This window comes from Salvelinus sp. IW2-2015, unplaced genomic scaffold, assembly GCF_002910315.2.
Source record: "Salvelinus sp. IW2-2015 unplaced genomic scaffold, ASM291031v2 Un_scaffold1777, whole genome shotgun sequence".
NCBI lineage: Eukaryota > Metazoa > Chordata > Actinopteri > Salmoniformes > Salmonidae > Salvelinus > Salvelinus sp. IW2-2015.
In genome coordinates, this window is record NW_019943153.1 from 48,831 (window position 1) to 67,762 (window position 18,932).

At 42.8% G+C, this 18,932-nt stretch overlaps 1 protein-coding gene across 1 annotated transcript; it reads left to right on the forward strand.

Moving 5' to 3' along the window:
• Positions 1-1,876: 1,876 nt before the first annotated feature.
• On the forward strand, positions 1,877-18,924 carry lrrc61 (leucine rich repeat containing 61). The gene is made up of 7 exons (XM_070439571.1): positions 1,877-2,641; positions 8,765-8,892; positions 12,900-12,952; positions 15,806-15,885; positions 15,984-16,052; positions 18,122-18,247; positions 18,697-18,924. The coding sequence occupies exons 1-7, from the start codon at positions 2,611-2,613 to the stop codon at positions 18,888-18,890; spliced, it is 681 nt and encodes a 226-aa protein (XP_070295672.1). The 5' UTR covers positions 1,877-2,610; the 3' UTR covers positions 18,891-18,924.
• Positions 18,925-18,932: the final 8 nt, after the last annotated feature.

Consider the following 18,932-nt stretch of genomic DNA (forward strand, 5'->3'; position numbering starts at 1 on the left):
TCCTAAACGATTCATAACCACCATCGATAAAAGACAGTACTGTGCAGCTGTATTCATCGACCTGGCCAAATATTTCGAAACTGTCAATCACTGCATTCTTATCAACAGACTCAATAGCCTTGACTTCTCAAATGACTGCCTCGCCTGGTTCACCAACTACTTCTCAGATAGAGTTCAGTGTGTCAACTCGGAGGGCCTGTTGTCCGGACCTCTGGCAGTCTCTATGGGGGTACCACAGGGTTCAATTGCCGGGCCGACTTTTTTCTCTGTATATATCAATGATGTCACTCTTGCTGCTGGTGATTCTCTGATCCACCTCTAAGCAGATGGCACCATTCTGTATACATCTGGCCCTTCTTTGTTAACAACCCTCCAGGCGAGCTTCAATGCCATACAACACTCCTTCCGTGGCCTCCAACTGCTTTTAAATGCTAGTAAAACTAAATGCATGCTTCAACCGATTGCTGCCCGCACCTGCCCGCCCGACTAGCATCACTACTCTGGTCGGTTCTGACTTAGAATATGTGGACAACTACAAATACCTAGGTGTCTGGTTAGACTGTAAACTCTCCTTCCAGACTCACATTAAGCATCTCCAATCCAAAATTAAATCTAGAATGCAGCCAAACATACCCTTGTAAAACAGACTATCCTACCAATCCTTGACTTCGTTGATGTCATTTACAAAATAGCCTCCAACACTCTACTCAGCAAATTGGATGCAGTCTATCACAGTGCCATCCGTTTTGTTACTAAAGCCCCATATACCACCCACCATTGCGACCTGTATGCTCTCGTTGGCTGGCCCTCACTACATATCCGTCGCCAAACCCACTTGCTCCAGGTCATSTAGATGTCTTCGCTAGGTAAAGCCCCACCTTTTCTCAGCTCACTGGTCACCATAGCAACACCCACCCGTAGCACGCGCTCCAGCAGGTATATTGCACTGGTCATTCCCAAAGCAAACACTTACTTTGGCCGCCTTTCCTTCCAGTTCTCTGCTGCCAATGACTAGAACGAMTTGCAAAAATCTCTGAAGTTGGAGTCTTATATCTCCCTCTCTAACTTTAAGCATCAGCTGTCTGAGCAGCTTACCGATCACTGTACCTGTACACAGCCAATCTGTAAATAGCCCATCCAATCTACCTCATCCCCATATTATTACTTATCCTCTTTCTCTTTTGCACCCCAGTATCTCTACTTGCACATCATCATCTGCATATCTATCACTCCAGTATTAATGCTAAATTGTAATTATTTTCTCCTCTAGGGCCTATTTATTGCCTACCTCCCTACTCTTCTACATTTGCACACACTGTACATAGATTTTTCTATTTTTATTTTATTTTGTGTTATTGACTGTACGTTTGTTTATTTCTATTTCTGTGTTGTTGTTTTTGTCGCACTGCTATGCTTTATCTTGGCCAGGTCGCAGTTGTAAATGAGAACTTGTTCTCAACTGGCCTACCTGGTTAAATAAAGATGAAATAAAATACATAAAAAAGCCTCCAGAGAGTCTCAGCACCGGCTGCTGTCCACCACCGATGACAGAATAGTACCTGCAACAACTTATAGCTACCACCAGGCGCGTCTGTCAAACACCCACGCAAGCATTGCATTGCAAATAATATATTTTTCAAACGTAAATATTGTTCCTGTTTCATCTGCAGAAAGGCTAAGTCGTGTTTTCCCCGTGTATTAGTAGAATTCAAAGAGGATACGTAGCCTCGTTTTTCTAGTTCCAGAACACAACTGCGGTGAGTTGACAGCTTTGAAGAAACATTTGCGATTTGCGTATATGATAGCTACGTTGCCATAGAAATATCAAAACAAACTGTGCGTGTCTTCCGGGAGTCATCTTTAAGGGTGCGTTCGTAAATTCAGAGCGTTTCTCTCTCGGGGCGTTCAGGGCGCAYTCTGGACRCTCAGGCGGAGGAKTAGGCTTGGTCCCAGCGTGCTGACCTCAACGGCAGCGTCCAAGTTAACGCTAATTGTCTAAAATTGCCTAGCTTGCTAGCTACTTCTAGACACAAGTGACAGAATACTTCTGAACACGCTGTCCATTTTACTTACCCAGCAGAGCTGGTTAGGTTGTTAATGTAATCTAGAGCGTTGGTGACTGTATTTGTGCTGCTGGCAATCATTTAGATTTTTTTGGGCCGACGTTTACTGACACCGGTCATATTCAACGGGCGTTGCGCATTCGTAAATTCACCAGTTATTCTGCGCTCTCGCATACTCAGATGAAGGGTGCTCTGGTCGGAGTGGATAGCCAGAGGGATTTTGCGAACACACAAAGTCAGGTCAACATTACATTTATTCGCGTTTTGGAACACAGTAATATAGTGTGTTGTGGCTCGCTTCGGTTTTAACTGAGTAGCAACGTTTGCGGAATCATTTGCTTCCAACAAGTGTGCAAATAGGCATTATGTTAGCCATCGTGCTAGCTAGCTAATCCTGTAGTTACCTGCGCGCTGCATTGGCTAACATTACCGTCGTCAGCTGTCCTGCAAAATCAAGGACAGATGACAATTTCACTCAAAATTCCCAAAGAAATCACTATCCAGTTCGATGTTCAGTACATGAGCTAACTAACCTAACTATATAAGGATGGATTCAAAGAGAGACATGAAAGATCAAGGTGAGTTCATAGCTAGATGGATGGCTTGTTGCTAGCTAACAATAACAGAGCAACAGTAGCCTGCTGCCAGGACAGCCACTTGCTAACGTTACGCTACTGCATCATCATCTGACAAACCCAGCTCAACTAACGTAATTCCGAACCATAACGGATAGCAAACAACCTTTTCTTCCTTAAGGTTAGTTGATTATTAAGCCATCACTGATACAGTATCATATTCGTCCACAGTCACTCATTCATAATTCATGAATTGCTCTGTATTTGCTTGGTAGCCGCGTAGGCTAAGTCTTAGCCATGTAACCAGCAAGCTACAATGAATTCATGTCTTTATTTGCCCCGAGACAGAGTAGTAGTCAGCACTCTTTTGGAGCTGGTAACGGCATTACGCTTTGACTCCGTTTGTTTCACATTAAAATGTATGACAAACAACCATTGATTTCAAAGTTTAACAACCCATACAACTCTATTCACAGTGACTACTTTAACATTTCCACTGAAAACGTTACAAAAATGAATTTAGTGGAAGGACTGTGCAAATGTAGACTTTGATAACATAATTATAGTAAAATCCCCCTCAGGTTTTTATGCCAAGACGTTTTCCAACAAAATGCTCTGAATTAATATTCAAAGACGTGTGCAGAAAGAATGGGGTGTCAGATATGACATCACACCTTGACTTTCAACAAATCTCTTTTGGTTATTGAGTGAAGTGGATTTGCACCTGGTAATGGAATTACATCATGGGTCTCTGATCTGTACTGCACAAAAATGCATAAATATGGGTTTGAATGTCATTGTCCTCATGTTTCACAAGTTTAAACATCATAGTACAGAGCAGACTACAATAGAGTATAGTTTACTACATCATATACTGTACTTCTCTTTCCTGTATTGTATTGTACTCTACTTATGTGATAATGCTGAAGCAGCTGGTGTTTGGAGGATATATTGACACGGGTGTTATTAGGCCGAAGTCGAGGGCCAGCAAACCTTGCCAATATATCCTCCAAAACACTGGTTTCGAGGGCATTATCACTTTTATACACCGGGTTACCAACATATTCAAATAATGATTGACATATTTTCATTAAACATTAATTTGATTAATTTATTTATACTATTTCATCCTTCCACAAGATATAGTTTCAGACACAAATCTAGGTTTGCTACACAAGCCGGAAGGTCGTTCGTTCTATTGGTCCGGTTGCCAGAGCCGCGACCCCAGTCGTTCGTTCTAAACGTTCCATTGCCATACTCGCTGGCAAACATTATTATCCCTTGCTTGCTAGCTAGCCAACTACGGCTAACTTAGTCACGTCAAAAAGTGCAGCCAGAATAACGGCAAAGTAGTTGCATTTGCATTTGTTTAAGCTGTTTTCTAGTGACATTTATTTGGATACATCCATAGCAATGAGCTAATCAGGTGCAATTTCGTCAGGACACTGTAGTTCAGAGGAGCTTGCCAACAACACGGCAACAACACGGCCAACAACACGGCCAACAACACGGCCAACAACACGGCCAACAACACGGCCACACAACAGCCAACAACACAGCCACAACACAGCCAACAACACAGCCAACAACACAGCCACAAACACAGCCAAACAACACACAACACACAGCCAACACAGCCTACAACACAGCCAACAACACAGCCACAACACAGCACAACACAGCAAACAACACAGCCTACAACACAGCCACAACACAGCCACAAACAGCCAACAACACAGCCAACAACACAGCCACAACACAGCCAACAACACAGCCTACAACACAGCCTACAACACAATCACTTCAAACTAGCTGCACTTCATTTGACCTTTTTTCAATTCACATTTATTTGAATATATCCATAAAAATGATGCCAGCTGATTCATGATTTTGACTGTCTGAGAAACGCTCCCTGCCTGTGTCTCGTCCCAACTCACGTTCTTTACTATGGGACAGCAGGAGATCCAATTTCAATATTGAAAGAATGTTGCAAATGTCAGAGAGACAAACAGCAAGGTTATACAAATCTCCGCTGTTGTAAACTAAATGTTAGTCTAAAGAAAATGTGAGAGAATGTCTAGATTATTTTTATAGTGGAGATCAAGTTTATAAATTGCCTGGCAGGGCTGATGAGACAGTGGATTGTGCAGTCAGATGGAACAGAGTAAATAACATTTCAACGTATAGATTTAGCCGGTGGTAACTGTGAAACGACACTGTCTGGAATGTGTTTTTTAACCAATCAGCTCTACTTACTGTACAGTGCTGTACTGTACTCAGTACTCTACTGTGCTCTACTCACTGTACTGTACTGTATTCAGTACTCTACTGTACTCTACTTGCTGTACTGTACTCAGTACTCTACTGTACTTACTCGCTGTACTGTAACTCAGTACTCTACTGTACTCTACTCGCTGTACTGTACTCAGTACTGTACTCTACTCGCTGTACCTGTACTCGGTACTCTACTGTGCTCTACTCGCTGTACTGTACTGTACTCAGTACTCTACTGTACTCGCTGTACTGTATTCAGTACTGTACTCTACTCGCTGTACTGTACTCGGTACTCTACTGTGCTCTACTCGCTGTACTGTACTGTACTCAGTACTCTACTGTACTCTACTCGCTGTACTGTATTCAGTACTCTACTGTGCTCTACTCACTGTACTGTACTCAGTACTCTACTGTACTCTACTCGCTGTACTGTACTCGGTACTCTACTGTGCTCTACTCACTGTGCTCTACTGTACTCAGTACTCTACTGTACTCTACTCGCTGTACTGTACTCAGTACTCTACTGTGCTCTACTCACTGTGCTGTACTGTACTCAGTACTCTACTGTACTCTACTCGCTGTACTGTATTCAGTACTCTACTGTGCTCTACTCACTGTACTGTACTCAGTACTCTACTGTACTCTACTCGCTGTACTGTACTGTACTCGGTACTCTACTATGCTCTACTCACTGTGCTGTACTGTACTCAGTACTCTACTGTACTCTATCGCTATACTGTACTCAGTACTCTACTGTGCTCTACTCGCTGTACTGTACTGTACTCAGTACTCTACTGTACTCTACACTCGCTGTACTGTACTGTACTCTACTGTACTCTACTCGCTGTACTGTACTCGGTACTCTACTGTGCTCTACTCACTGTGCTGTACTGTACTCAGTACTCTACTGTACTCTACTGTGCTCTACTCGCTGTACTGTACTCAGTACTTCTACTGTACTCTACTCGCTGTACTGTACTCAGTACTCTACTGTGCTCTACTCACTGTGCTGTACTCAGTACTCTACTGTGCTCTACTCGCTGTACTGTACTCAGTACTCTACTGTGCTCTACTCACTGTGCTGTACTCAGTACTCTACTGTGGGTTTGAACATATGGACTGGTTTAGTTTGTTAACCTCTAGCACCAGGGTCAGCTGTACCCCCTCTATCACCAGGGTCAGCGTACCCCCTCTAGCACCAGGGTCAGCTGTGTACCCCTCTAGCACCAGGGTCAGCTGTGTACCCCCTCTAGCACCAGGGTCAGCTGTACCCCCTCTAGCACCAGGGTCAGCTGTACCCCTCTAGTACCAGGGTCAGCTGTACCCACTCTAGCACCAGGGTCAGCAAACCCTCTACACCAGGGTCAGCTGTACCCCTCTAGCACCAGGGTCAGCTGTACCCCTCTAGCACCAGGGTCAGCGTACCCCCTCTAGCACCAGGGTCAGCTGTACCCCCTCTAGCACCAGGGTCAGCTGTACCCCCTCTAGCACCAGGGTCAGACCCCTCTAGCACCAGGGTCAGTGTACCCCCTCTAGCACCAGGGTCAGCTGTACCCCCTCTAGCACCAGGGTCAGCTGTACCCCCTCTAGCACCAGGGTCAGCTGTACCCCCTCTAGCACCAGGGTCAGCTGTACCCCCTCTAGCACCAGGGTCAGCGTATCCCCTCTAGCACCAGGGTCAGCTGTACCCCCTCTAGCACCAGGGTCAGCGTATCCCCTCTAGCACCAGGGTCAGCTGTACCCCCTCTAGCACCAGGGTCAGCTGTGTACCCCTCTAGCACCAGGGTCAGCTGTACCCCCTCTAGCACCAGGGTCAGCTGTACCCCCTCTAGCACCAGGGTCAGCTGTACCCCCTCTAGCACCAGGGTCAGCGTATCCCCTCTAGCACCAGGGTCAGCTGTACCCCCTCTAGCACCAGGGTCAGCGTATCCCCTCTAGCACCAGGGTCAGCTGTACCTGTACATTTATTAAACATAAGAATGTGTGTGTTTTTCACAACCCGGCTCGTGGGAAGTGACAAAGAGCTCTTATAGAACCAGGGCACAAATAAATAATAAATCATTTTGCTCTTTATTTAACCATCTTACATATAAAACCTTATTTGTTCCTAAAAATGGTGAATAACTCACCACAGGTTAATGAGAAGGGTGTGCTTGAAAGGATGCACATAACTCTGCAATGTTGGGTTGTATTGGAGAGAGTCTGTCTTAAATCATTTTCCACACATAGTCTCAAATCAAACTTTATTTGTCACCAACAGTGCAGTTCAAGAAGAGTTAAGAAAATATTTACCGATTATACTAAAATAAAAAGTAATACTAAAAAAGTAACACAATAAGAATAACGAGGCTATATACAGGGGGCACCGGTACCGAGTCAGTGTGCGGGGGTACATGTTAGTAGAGGTAATTTGTACATGGGGTGGGGGTGAAGTGACTATGCATAGATAATAGACAAAGAGTAGCAGCAGTGTACAAAAGGAAGGGGGTGGGGGGATCAATGTAAATTGTCCGGTGGCGATTTTATTAATTGTTCAGAATTCTTATGGCTTCGGGATAGAAGCTGTTGAGGAGCCTCTTGGTCCTCAACTTGGTGCTCCGGTACCGCTTGCCGTGCGGTAGCAGAGAAAACAGTCTATAACTGTTGTGTTAAAAACAGTCTGTAACTGTAACTTTGTGGAAATTCATATTTGTGTTATTCTCAACTTTTGGCCACGACTTTACATCCGCCACGCTGATCCTCAAGACGGGGCCCCTCAGGGGTGCGTGCTCAGTCCCCTCCTGTACTCCCTGTTCACTCATGACTGCGTGGCCAGACACGACTCCAACACCATCATCAAGAGAGACCGGCTGTGTGGTGTCAGGACAACAACCTCTCTCTCAACGTGATCAAGACTAAGGAGATGATTGTAGACTACAGGTAAAGGAGGACCGAGCACGCCCCCATTCTCATCGACGGTGCTGTAATGGAGCAGGTTGAGAGCTTCAAGTTCCCTGGTGTCTACATCACCAACAAACTTTCATGGTCCAAACACACTAAGACAGTCGTGAAGAGGGCACGACAAAGCCTATTCCCCTTCAGAAGACTGAATAGATTTGGCATGGGTCCTCAGATCCTCAAAAAGTTCTACAGCTGCACCATCGAGAGCATCCTGACTAGTTGCTTCACTACCTGGTATGGCAACTGCTCGTCCTCTGACCGCAAGGCACTACAGAGGGTAGTGCTTACGGCCCAGTACATCACTGGGGCCAAGCTTCCTGCCATCCAGGACCTCTATACCAGGCGGTGTCAGAGGAAGGCCCTAGTCATAGACTGTTCTCTCTGCTACCACACGACAAGCGGTACCGGAGTGCAAAAGGCTTCATAACAGCTTCTACCCCCAATCCATAAGACTCCTGAAAAGCTAATCAAAGGGCCACCCAGACTACTTGCATTGCCCCACCCCCTCCCCCGTATTTTCGGCTGCAGCTACTCTGTTTGTTATTTATGCTTAGTGACTTCAATAATTCTACATGTACATATTACCTCGACTAACTGGTACCCCCTGTATATAGCCTCGCTATTGTTATTTTACTGCTGCTGTTTAATTATTTGTTACTTATATTTTCAATTTTTTTACTTAACTTTTACTTAATTAAAAAAAAAATTGCATTGTTGGTTAAGGGCTTGAAAGTAAGCATTTCACTAAAGTCTACAGCTGTTGTATTCGGCGCATGTGACAAATAAGATTTGATTTGATTTGATATCCTCCACTCTGACTACAATAGACAGGTTAACTAGTGTTGTTCCAGTGCAGACATCCTCTCTGACTCACACACTAGTTTTATCTTCTTCTCCTCCTTTATATCCCAGAAACCGAGAGAATCTCCAAGGTGACGGCTGTGCTGCTGAAGTCCCGGACGGGAGAGTTTGATCTGGAATCTATTCTGTTCCTGAAGCTCCGAGGTCTCGGTAAAATCAGATTACATCATTGTCACCTTGTAATCTAGCCAGAACCAGACGCTAGCTAGAAGAGTTTGTTGTTGTCGTACTTCAGTTTCTAATCTAGCCAGAACCAGACGCTACTAAGAAGGAGAGTTTGGTTGTTGTCGTACTTCAGTTTTAATCTAGAACCAGACCTCTAGAAAGAAGGGCGTCTCAGTCAGAGTCAACGTATTAGAAGGTTTGTTGTTGTCGTACTTCATTTCTAGATTAGCCAGAACCAGACGCTAGCGTAGAGGGGTTTGTTGTGCGTACTTCAGTTTCTAATCTAGCAGACATACAGACGCTACTAGAAGAGTTCTTGTTGTTGTCGTACTATCAGTTTCAAAATCTACGCAGAACCAGACGCTAGAAGTGTTGTTCGTACTTCGTTCTAATCTGGCACCTACGTAAAACAGAGTTTGCTTGTTGTCGGTACTTTCAGTTTCTCAATCAGCCAGAACCAGACGCCAGGCTAGAAAGGGTTTTGTTGTGTCGTACTTCACGTTGCTAATCTAAGCCAGAACAGACGCTAGCTAGACGAGTTTTGTTATGTTGTGGTACTGATCAGTTGTCATATTATGCTCGCAATTACCAGACCGTCTAGCTAGAGAGGGTTTTGTTGTTGTGTACTTCAGTTTCTAATTCTATGGCAGAACCAGACGCTAGTCTAGAAGAGGTTTGTTGTTGTCGTACTTCAGTTTTCTAAATCTAGCCAGAACAGACGCTAGCTAGAAGAGTTTGTTGTTGTCGTACTTCAGTTTCTAATCTAGCCAGAACCAGAAACGCTAGCTAGAAGAGTTTGATGTTGTCGTACTTCATCAGTTTCTAATCTAGCCAGAACCAGAAGCTAGCTAGAAGGGTTTGTTGTTGTCGTACTTCAGTTTCACTAATCTAGGCAGAACCAGACGCTAGCTAGACGAGTTTGTTGTTATCGTACTTCAGTTTCTAATCTAGCCAGAACCAGACGCTAGCTAGAAGAGTTTTGTTGTTGTGGTACTTCAGTTTCTAATCTAGGCCAGAACCAGACGCTAGCTAGAGAGGGGTTTGTTGTTGTCGTACTTCAATTTCTAATCTAGCCAGAACCAGACGCTAGCTAGAAGAGTTTGTAGTTGTCTTGTACTTCAGTTTCTAATCTAGCCAGAACCAGACGCTAGCTAGAAAGAGTTGTTGTTGTCGTACTTCAGTTCTAATCTAGCCAGAACCAGACGCTAGCTAGAGAAGGGTCTTGTTGTGTTGTCGTACTTCAGTATCTATCTAGCCAGAACAGAACGCTAGCTAGAGTTTGTTGTTGTCGTACTTCAGTTTCTAATCTAGCCAGAACCAGACGCTAGCTAGAAGAGTTTGTTGTTGTCGTACTTCAGTTTCTAATCTAGCAGAACCAGACGCTACTAGAAGGGTTGTGTTTTGTCGTACTTCAGTTTCTAATCTAGGCCAGAACCAGACGCTGAGCTAGAAGAGTTTGTGTTGTTCGTACTTCAGTTTCTAACTAGCCAGAACCAGAACGCTAGCTAGAAGAGTTTGTTGTTGTCGTACTTCAGTTTCTAATCTAGCCGAACAGAAGACGCTAGCTAGAAGGGTTTGTTGTTGTCGTATTCATTTCTAATCTAGCCAGAACAGACGCTAGCTAGAAAGGAGTTTGTTGTTGTGTACTTCAGTTTCTAATCTAGCCAGAACCAGACGCTAGCTAGAAGAGTTTTGTTGTTGTCGTACTTGTCAGTTTCTAATCTAGCCGCGAACCAGACCTAGGCTAGAGAAGGTTGTTGTTGTCGTACTTCAGTTTCTAATCTAGGCCAGAACCAGACGCTAGCTAGAAGAGTTTGTTGTGTTGTGTACTTCAGTTTCTAATCTAGCCAGAACCCAGACGCTAGCTAGAAGGGTTTGTTGTTGTCGTACTTCAGTTTCTAATCTAGCCAGAACCAGACGCTAGCTAGAAGAGTTTGTATTGTTGTCGTACTTCAGTTTCTAATCTAGCCAGAACCAGACGTAGCTAGAAGAGTTGTTGTTGTCGTACTTCAGTTTCTAATTACGACCAGAGCCAACGCTAGATAGAGGGTTGGGTTGTTGTCGTACTTCAGTTCTAATCTAGCCGAAACCAGACGCTAGCTAGAAGAGTTTGTTGTTGTCGTACTTCAGTTTCTAATCTAGCAGAACCAGACGCTAGCTAGAAGAGTTTGTTGTTGGTCGTACTTCAGTTCTAATTAGCCAGACCAGACGCTAGCTAGAAGGGTTGTTTGTTGTCGTACTTCAGTTTCTAATCAGCCAGACCCACCAGACGCTAGCTAGAAGAGTTTGTTGTTGTTTGTACTTCAGTTTCTAATCTAGCAGAACCAGACGCTAGCTAGAAGAGTTTGTTGTTGTCGTACTTCAGTTTCTAATCTAGCCAGAACCAGACGCTAGCTAGAAGGGTTTGTTTTGTCGTAGCTTTCAGTTTCTAATCTAGCCAGAACCAGACGCTAGCTAGAAGAGTTTGTTGTTGTCGTACTTCAGTTTCTATCTAAGTCCCCAGAACCAGACGCTAGCTAGAGAGTTTGTTTTTGTCGTACTTCAGTTTCTATAATCTAGCCAGAACCAGAACGGCTAGCTAGAAGGGTTTGTTGTTGTCGTACTTCAGTTTCTAATCTAGCCAGAACCAACGCTAGCTAGAAGATTTGTTGTGTGTGTGGTACTTCAGTTTCTAATCTAGCCAGAACCAGACGCTAGCTAGAAGGGTTTGTTGTGTGTCGTACTTCAGTTTCTAAATCAAAGCCAGAACCTAGAACGCTACGCTAGTAAGAGGTGTGTTGTCGTACTTCAGTTTCTAATCTGAGCCAGAACACAGAACGCTAGCTAAGAAAGTTTGTTGTTGTCGTACTTTCATTTCTAATCTAGCCAGAACAGACGTAGCTAGAAGGGGTGTTGTTGTCGTACTTCAGTATTCTAATCTAAAGCCAGAACCAGACAGCTTAGCTAGAAAGAGTTTGTTGTGTGTCGTAAGCTTCAGTTTCCTAATACTAGCCAGAACCAGGACGCTAGCTAGACGAGTTTGTTGTTGTCGTATCAGTTGTCTAATCTAGCGCAGAACCAGACGCTACTAGAAAGAGGTTTTTGTGTCGTACGTTCCGTTTCTAATCATGCCAGAACCAGACGCTATGCTAAGAAGAGTTGTTAGTTGTCTACTTCAGTTTCTAAGTCTAGCCAGAACCAGACGCTAGCAGAAGGTTTTGGTGTTGTCGACTTCGAGTTTCTACATCTAGCAAACAGACTGAGCTAGAAGAGGTTGTAGTTGTCGTACTCAGTAATCTATACTAGGCAGACGAGAGACGCTAGCTTAGAAAGAGTTGTTGTTGTCGTACGTTCAGTTGTTCTAATCTAGCCAGAACAGACCTAGCTAGAAGAGTTTGTGTTGTCGTACTTCATTTCTAATCTAGCCAGAACCAGCCCTAGCTAGAAGGGTTTGTTGGTTGTGCGTACTTCAGTTTCTAATTCAGCTCAGAACAGAGGCCCGCTAGTCTAGAAGAGGTTTGTTGTTGTCGGATAGCTTCTGCAGTTTCTAATCTAGGCCAGAACCAGAACGCGTAGCTAGAAAGTTGTTGTTTCGTCGTACTTGCTTTCTCTCTAGTGAATACACAGTCTTCTAGCTTCATCTTGGCTGCTTCACATCATGAGCTTGATTGTAAGCCCTTTCCGTTTAAAGACATGTGTTGGTGTGGCTATGTGTGTTTTTCGCAGGATCAGCTGGTTTGTGAATGGTTTGTAACAAGAGGGCGTGCCGTAGGTTGATTGTCTGTTCTCGGGTCCAGGGATCTAGTGATCGAGGGCTTGTATCGGGGACTGTATAATCTGGAGAGGACTGGATCTTGTCTGGTAACAACATCACTAGAGCGCGGCTCCACTCTCTTCTCTGAGACTACTAGCAGATACTGCAAGCGTGTCAGCCAAGCCAGGATCTTACTTAGGTATAGGAATATTACAATAGCAGCACACTGCATGTGAAACGTTTCTGGGATGCATCGTGTAGTCTCTGGTGCGCATTGTGCTATTACAGATAGCAGAGGTGGTCAAGTGTGACGGTGTGGAGATGTCCGGTGGTGGTCCGTTGTATGAGAGCCTTTAATGAGATATCTCACATGAGGGGAAACGGCGCCACTGGATCGCCTAGACGCCTTTATATGTTTTGTTACCGACTGAGGTGCTGCAAAAAAAAAAAAAAAAAAAAAAAAAATAAATATTCCCAAAACCAACATGGCAGTTTCTCGCATTAACGATTCCAGCTTGAAATGTTTTTAATGTTTTGTCTGCTTCCAGAAGACATTTTCCAGCTGTGACAGTTTACAGAAGCCGAATGTGGCGGGAACCTCATATCCAGGTAAGATTTATGTATTTTACAGTTACAGTAAATGGGTGATAGTCATATTCGCAGGGTAAATATGTTATTGGTACTAGTAAAAGTAATGTGATGTCATAGTCCAGGTAAATATGTATTTACTAGTTACAGTAGATGTGAATGTCATATCCGAGGGTAAATTATGGTATTTCTATTGTACAGTGAGCTAGTGAGCATTTAGCAATTTACATTTAAGTCAGTTTAGGGCAGACGCTCTTATCCAGAGCTACTTACAAATTGGGGAAGATCAATAGCATATTCATGCCTGGTCCCGGCCCGCCTGGGGAATGAACCACCTGGCGTTGCAACGCTGCACTCAACTGAGGGCCACACGGGAACAGCCTGATACCAGGGTGGCCTGATAAGGTAGGGCCTATAAACGGTGTAGGTGTAAGTAACAGTGTGAGGTTATCGTAATAGCAGGTCCAATAAACAGGTTCCAATAAACAGGTCCAATAACAGGTCAAAGTACACATGTAGGTCTAAATAAGCCGGTCAATAACAGGTCTAAATAACGAGGGTCTAATAACAGTCTAATAACAGGTCTAAATAACAGTGGAGGTCTAATAACAGGTCTAATAACAGGTCTAATGAACAGGTCTAATAAACCAGATCTAATAACAGGGGGTCTAATAACAGGGTCTAATAAAACAGTAGTAGGTCTAATAAAAGGTCTGAACTAGGTTCGCGAGGTAGCAGTGTAAGTCAATAGACAGGTCTGAATAGCGTATACAAGTGTAGGTCTAATAAGCAGGTCTACATAAGCAGGTCTATAACAGGTGCTAATAACAGATCTAATAACAGGGGTCTAATAACAGTGTAGTCTTAAATACAGGACTGAAATAACAGGTCAATAACAGGTCCAATACAGGTCTATGAACATGTGGTCTATAACAGATCTAAATAACAGGTCTAAATAACATTGAGGGTCTAGAAATGTTATAAGCATGATCTAGCATAACGAGGTCTAATAACATGTAGGCTAATAACAGGACTTGAGGTCTAATACAGGTCAATTGCACAGGTCCGCAAATAACAGTGTAGCTTCTAAATAACAGGTGCCAATAACAGGTCTAGATAACAGTGTAGGGTCTAATAACAGGAACTATAACAGGGTCCAATAACAGTCATAACAGTCTATATAACAGGTCTATAACAGTCCAATATCAGGTTTTAGTTTAATGAAGCAGGGGAGGTCCAATAACAGGTCTAATACAGGTCTAATACAGGTCCATAGTATTAGTTATACAGGTCATAACAGGTCTAAATAACAGTGTACTCTATATCACAGGTCAATAACAGGTCATACCAGGTCTAAATACGTGTGGTCTAGATACAGACTAATGAATCAGGTCCAATACAGTTCTATAGATAACAGGTCTTGAATAAACAGGTCCAATAACAGGTCTAATAATGGCAGGCGCAATAACAGTCACATACCACGGTCTAGGATGAAGTTGTAGGTCTAATAACAGGTCCAATAACAGTCCAAAATAAGAGGCCTATTAAATAACAGGTCCCATAATCAGTCAATAACAAGGCCCCAATACAGGTATTATAAACTAGGTCTAGATAACAGGGCCAATAGCAGGTCCAATAACATGTAAGGTCTAGTTAACTAGGTCATAACAGTGTAGGCTGCACATTCTTAGCATTTATTGAATGGTATGGTTGAGCCTCATTCACTGTCTTAAAAACCTCTGCTTTAGAATGATCAGTCTGGAGCTTAATTTGGGAATTAACTTTGTTTTTAAATTCATCAACAGTATTGGACCATACATCCACTGGCCTTCAGTCTATGAGTGAAGCTGAGAATATTCGATGAAAGACACACCTATAATTACATCCAACCCCAGGTGAGTCATTCCAATTACATTCAGTATGATTTTTTAGGAAACTAATCAGATGCACTACGCAGACATCACCTGGTTGGGTTTATAGACTGACCCATCACCTGTTGGGTTTATAGACTGACATACACCTGGTCTGTTTATAACGACTGACATCACCTGGTTGGATTATAGCTGACACCTCATCTGGTTCTTTTATAAAGACCTGACATCATCTGGTTCTGTTTATAGACTCGACATCATCTGGGTTCTGTTTATAGACTGACATCATTGCTGGTTCTGTTTATAAGTGCACTGACATCATCTGGTTGCTGTTTATAGGACTGAACATCATCTGGTTCTGTTGTGTTATATGATCTGACATCATCTGAGTGCTGTTTATAAGCACTGAATCATCCTGTTCTGTGTATTTATAAACTGACATCATTGGTTCGTTTATAGACAAGGACATCATGCTGAGGTTGGCGTTTATAGACCAAGAGACATATCTGGTTCTGTTTATGAGAACATGACATCATTTGGTTCTGTTATAGACGCGGCAATATGCTCGGTGGTTTATAAAGACTGACATCATCTGGAGCCCTTGCTTGATTTATAGACTGACATCATCTGGTTCTGTTTATAGACTGACATCATCTGGTTCTGTTTAGAGACTGACATCATCTGGTTGGGTTTATAGACTGACATCATCTGGTTCTGTTTATATACTGACATCTGATTGGGTTTTTTAGTTTGTAAGAACTCGTCCTACAGGAACATTCTCCTGGAGATGTTCCCAAACATCAGAGTGTTGGATGGTGAGACATTTTATATTAATATCATGTTTCATTAAAGGTTTTATAGTATATTGTTTGTCAAGTAACAATGATCTGTCCTGCTCAATGCTCTGTTTTAGGTGAAAGAGTGGTTGGACGTGGGAGTGACTTATATAAATTATGCAAAGACATTGATGAAACTATCAAAGGTATTTATTTCAATCAGCTTGAAACTATTAGACATTTTCAGAACAGAGAAGGTCATTGTATATTTGCATCTCTTTGACTCGATCTGAGATTACACTTTTGAGCAGCTAAAAATGTATTGTTGTCTCTACCTTCTTGCTTTTGTGCTGTTGTCTGTGCCCAATAATGTTTGTTCCATGTTTTGTCCTACTACCATGTAGTGTTGCTGCCATGTAGTATTGCTACCATGTTGTCATGTGTCGCTGCCTTGCTATGTTGTTGTCTTAGGTCTCTCTTTATGTAGTGTTGTGTTCTCTCTTGTCGTGATGTGTTTTGTCCTATATTTTTAATCCCAGCCCTCGTCTCTGCAGGAGGCCTTTTGCCTTTTAGTAGGCCATAATTGTAAATTAGAATTAGTTCTTAACTGACTTGCCTAGTTAAATAAAGGTCAAATRAAACAACTAAAATATTGAAATGGAGTGAACATATGCTCCTTGCTGAAGTTACGGTGCCTTCAGGAAGTATTCAAACCCCTCGACTTATTACACATTCTGTTGTTACAGCCTGAATTCAAATTGATTAAATATACTTTCTCACCCATCTACACACAATACAATTTTAGCAGATGTATTGAAAATAAAATACATAAATATCTCATTTACATAAGTATTCACAACCCTGAGTCAAGGCATGTTAATGGCAGTGATTACAGCTGTGAGTCTTTCTGGGTAAGTCTCTAAGAGTGATTACAGCTGTGTCTTTCTGGGTAAGTCTCTAAGAGTGATTACAGCTGTGAGTCTTTCTGGGTAAGTCTCTAAGAGCATTGCACAATATTTTTGACAATTCTTCAAGCTCTGTCAAGTCTTGCCATAGATTTTTCAAGCAGATTTCAGTCAAAACTGTAACTGGCACTCCGGAACATTCACTGTCTTCTTGGTAAGGAACTCCAGTGTAGATTTGGCCTTGTGTTTTAGGTTATTGTTCTGCTGAAAGGTGAATTCATCTCCCATTGTCTGGTAGAAAGCAGACTGAACAAGGTTTTACTCTAGGATTTTGCTGTGCTTAGCTCGTGTTCTGTTTCTTTTTTTCCTGAAAACTCACAGTTCTTTTCAAGATCAAATTTTAATTAGGTCACATACAATGGTTTAGCAAGGTGTTAATGTGGTGTAGTGAAATGCTGTGCTTCTAGTTCCGACAATGCAGTAATAACCAATGAGTAACTAACATAACAATTCACACATCTACTACCTTATACACAACACAGTGTAAAGGGATAAAGAATATGTACATAAAAATATAATGAGTGAATGGTACACGAACGGCATAGGCAAGATTGCAGTAGATGGTATCGAGTACAGTATAATACATATGAGATGAGTAATGTAGGGTATGTAAACATAACAGTGCATTGTTTAAAGAGGCTAGTGATACATGTATTACATCAAGGATGGGCAGATGCAAGTAGAATGGTAATAAGTACAGTATATATCACTGATGATGAGGTAATGTAGGGGGTGGTAATGTAAACATATACAAATGGCTTTGTTTTAAAGTGGACTATGTGGTAAGTTTATTACATCCATTTACATTATAAAGGTGCTGGAGTTGAGGTCTGTATGTTGGCAGCGGCCACTAAATGTAAGTGCGGTGGGCGTTTAACAGTCTGTGGCCTTGAGATAGAAGCTGTGTTTTTCAGGTCTCTCGGTCCCCGCTTGATGCACCTGCTACTGTTGAGAAGTTGGGGGACCGTTTCGCTTCCTGGATGATAGCGGGGTGAACAGGCAGTGGCTCGGGTGGTTGTTGTCCTTGATGATCTTTATGGTCTTCCTGTGACATCGGGTGGTGCAGGCATTGGAAAACCTCCCTGGTTTTTGTGCTTGAATTTGTGTTTGAAATTCACTGCTCGACTGAGGGACCTTACAGATAATTGTGTGTGTGGGATACAGAGATGAGGTAGTCATTTAAAAAAATCAGGCTGTAACAACAAAATGTGGAAAAAGTCCATGGGTGTGAATTCTTTCTGAAGGTACTGTATATTTGAAAACGGTAAAATAGTGTTTGACCCAGAAGGTTCTCTTATGTCCCTGTTCAGCTGGTTTCTATAGGAATGGCCAGTTACCAGAGCTGCCTGGCTGTAAGCCCTGGGTCGACAACGACTTCTGGGAGATCAAGAGATCCAACAACGCCATTATAGACGAGGCCTACAAACAGTTCAATGGTAAGAATTAATCCATGTTATTATGAACATTTATGCACTCTGGATACGAGTGTCTACTAAATGAATAAAATGTAAATGTTTAATGGATACTTCAGGACGTTGGTAATGAGGCCCTTCATCTACTTCCCCAGAGGCAGATGGAAACCATGGAAACCATTTGTATGTCTCTGCGTTCAGTTTGAAGAAAGTAGCTAACTAGCATTGACTCGCTAAACGACTTCCATCATACTGCACACAGAGACATAAAAATGGTACCCACCGTTTCATCTGCCTCTGTAGATGAAGGGCCTCATTACCAACGTCCTGAAGTATCCCTTTAAATGGACTGTATGTGGACTAATACAATACTGTACATTTGACGAGCTTCCCATTTTCTTCTAAGGCCTGATTTAGGGTTTGACAATCTTGGAGAAAATGTAACTAACCCCTGGTGTTTGATCTCCCTACAGACGTCCTTCATGAATGCAGACTGCTGAACAACAGAGCAACGCATGTCATCTCACAGACGGAGAGATCTCTGAGCCTCAAGAACCAGCCAAAGCAGTACACGTTTAAATGTGCACCAAAACAGTACACTTGTTTAAATGTTGCACCAAAGAGCAGTACACTGTTTAAATGTGCACCAAAGCAGTACACTGTTTAAAATGTGCACCAGAACAGTACACTGTTTAAATGTGCACCAAGC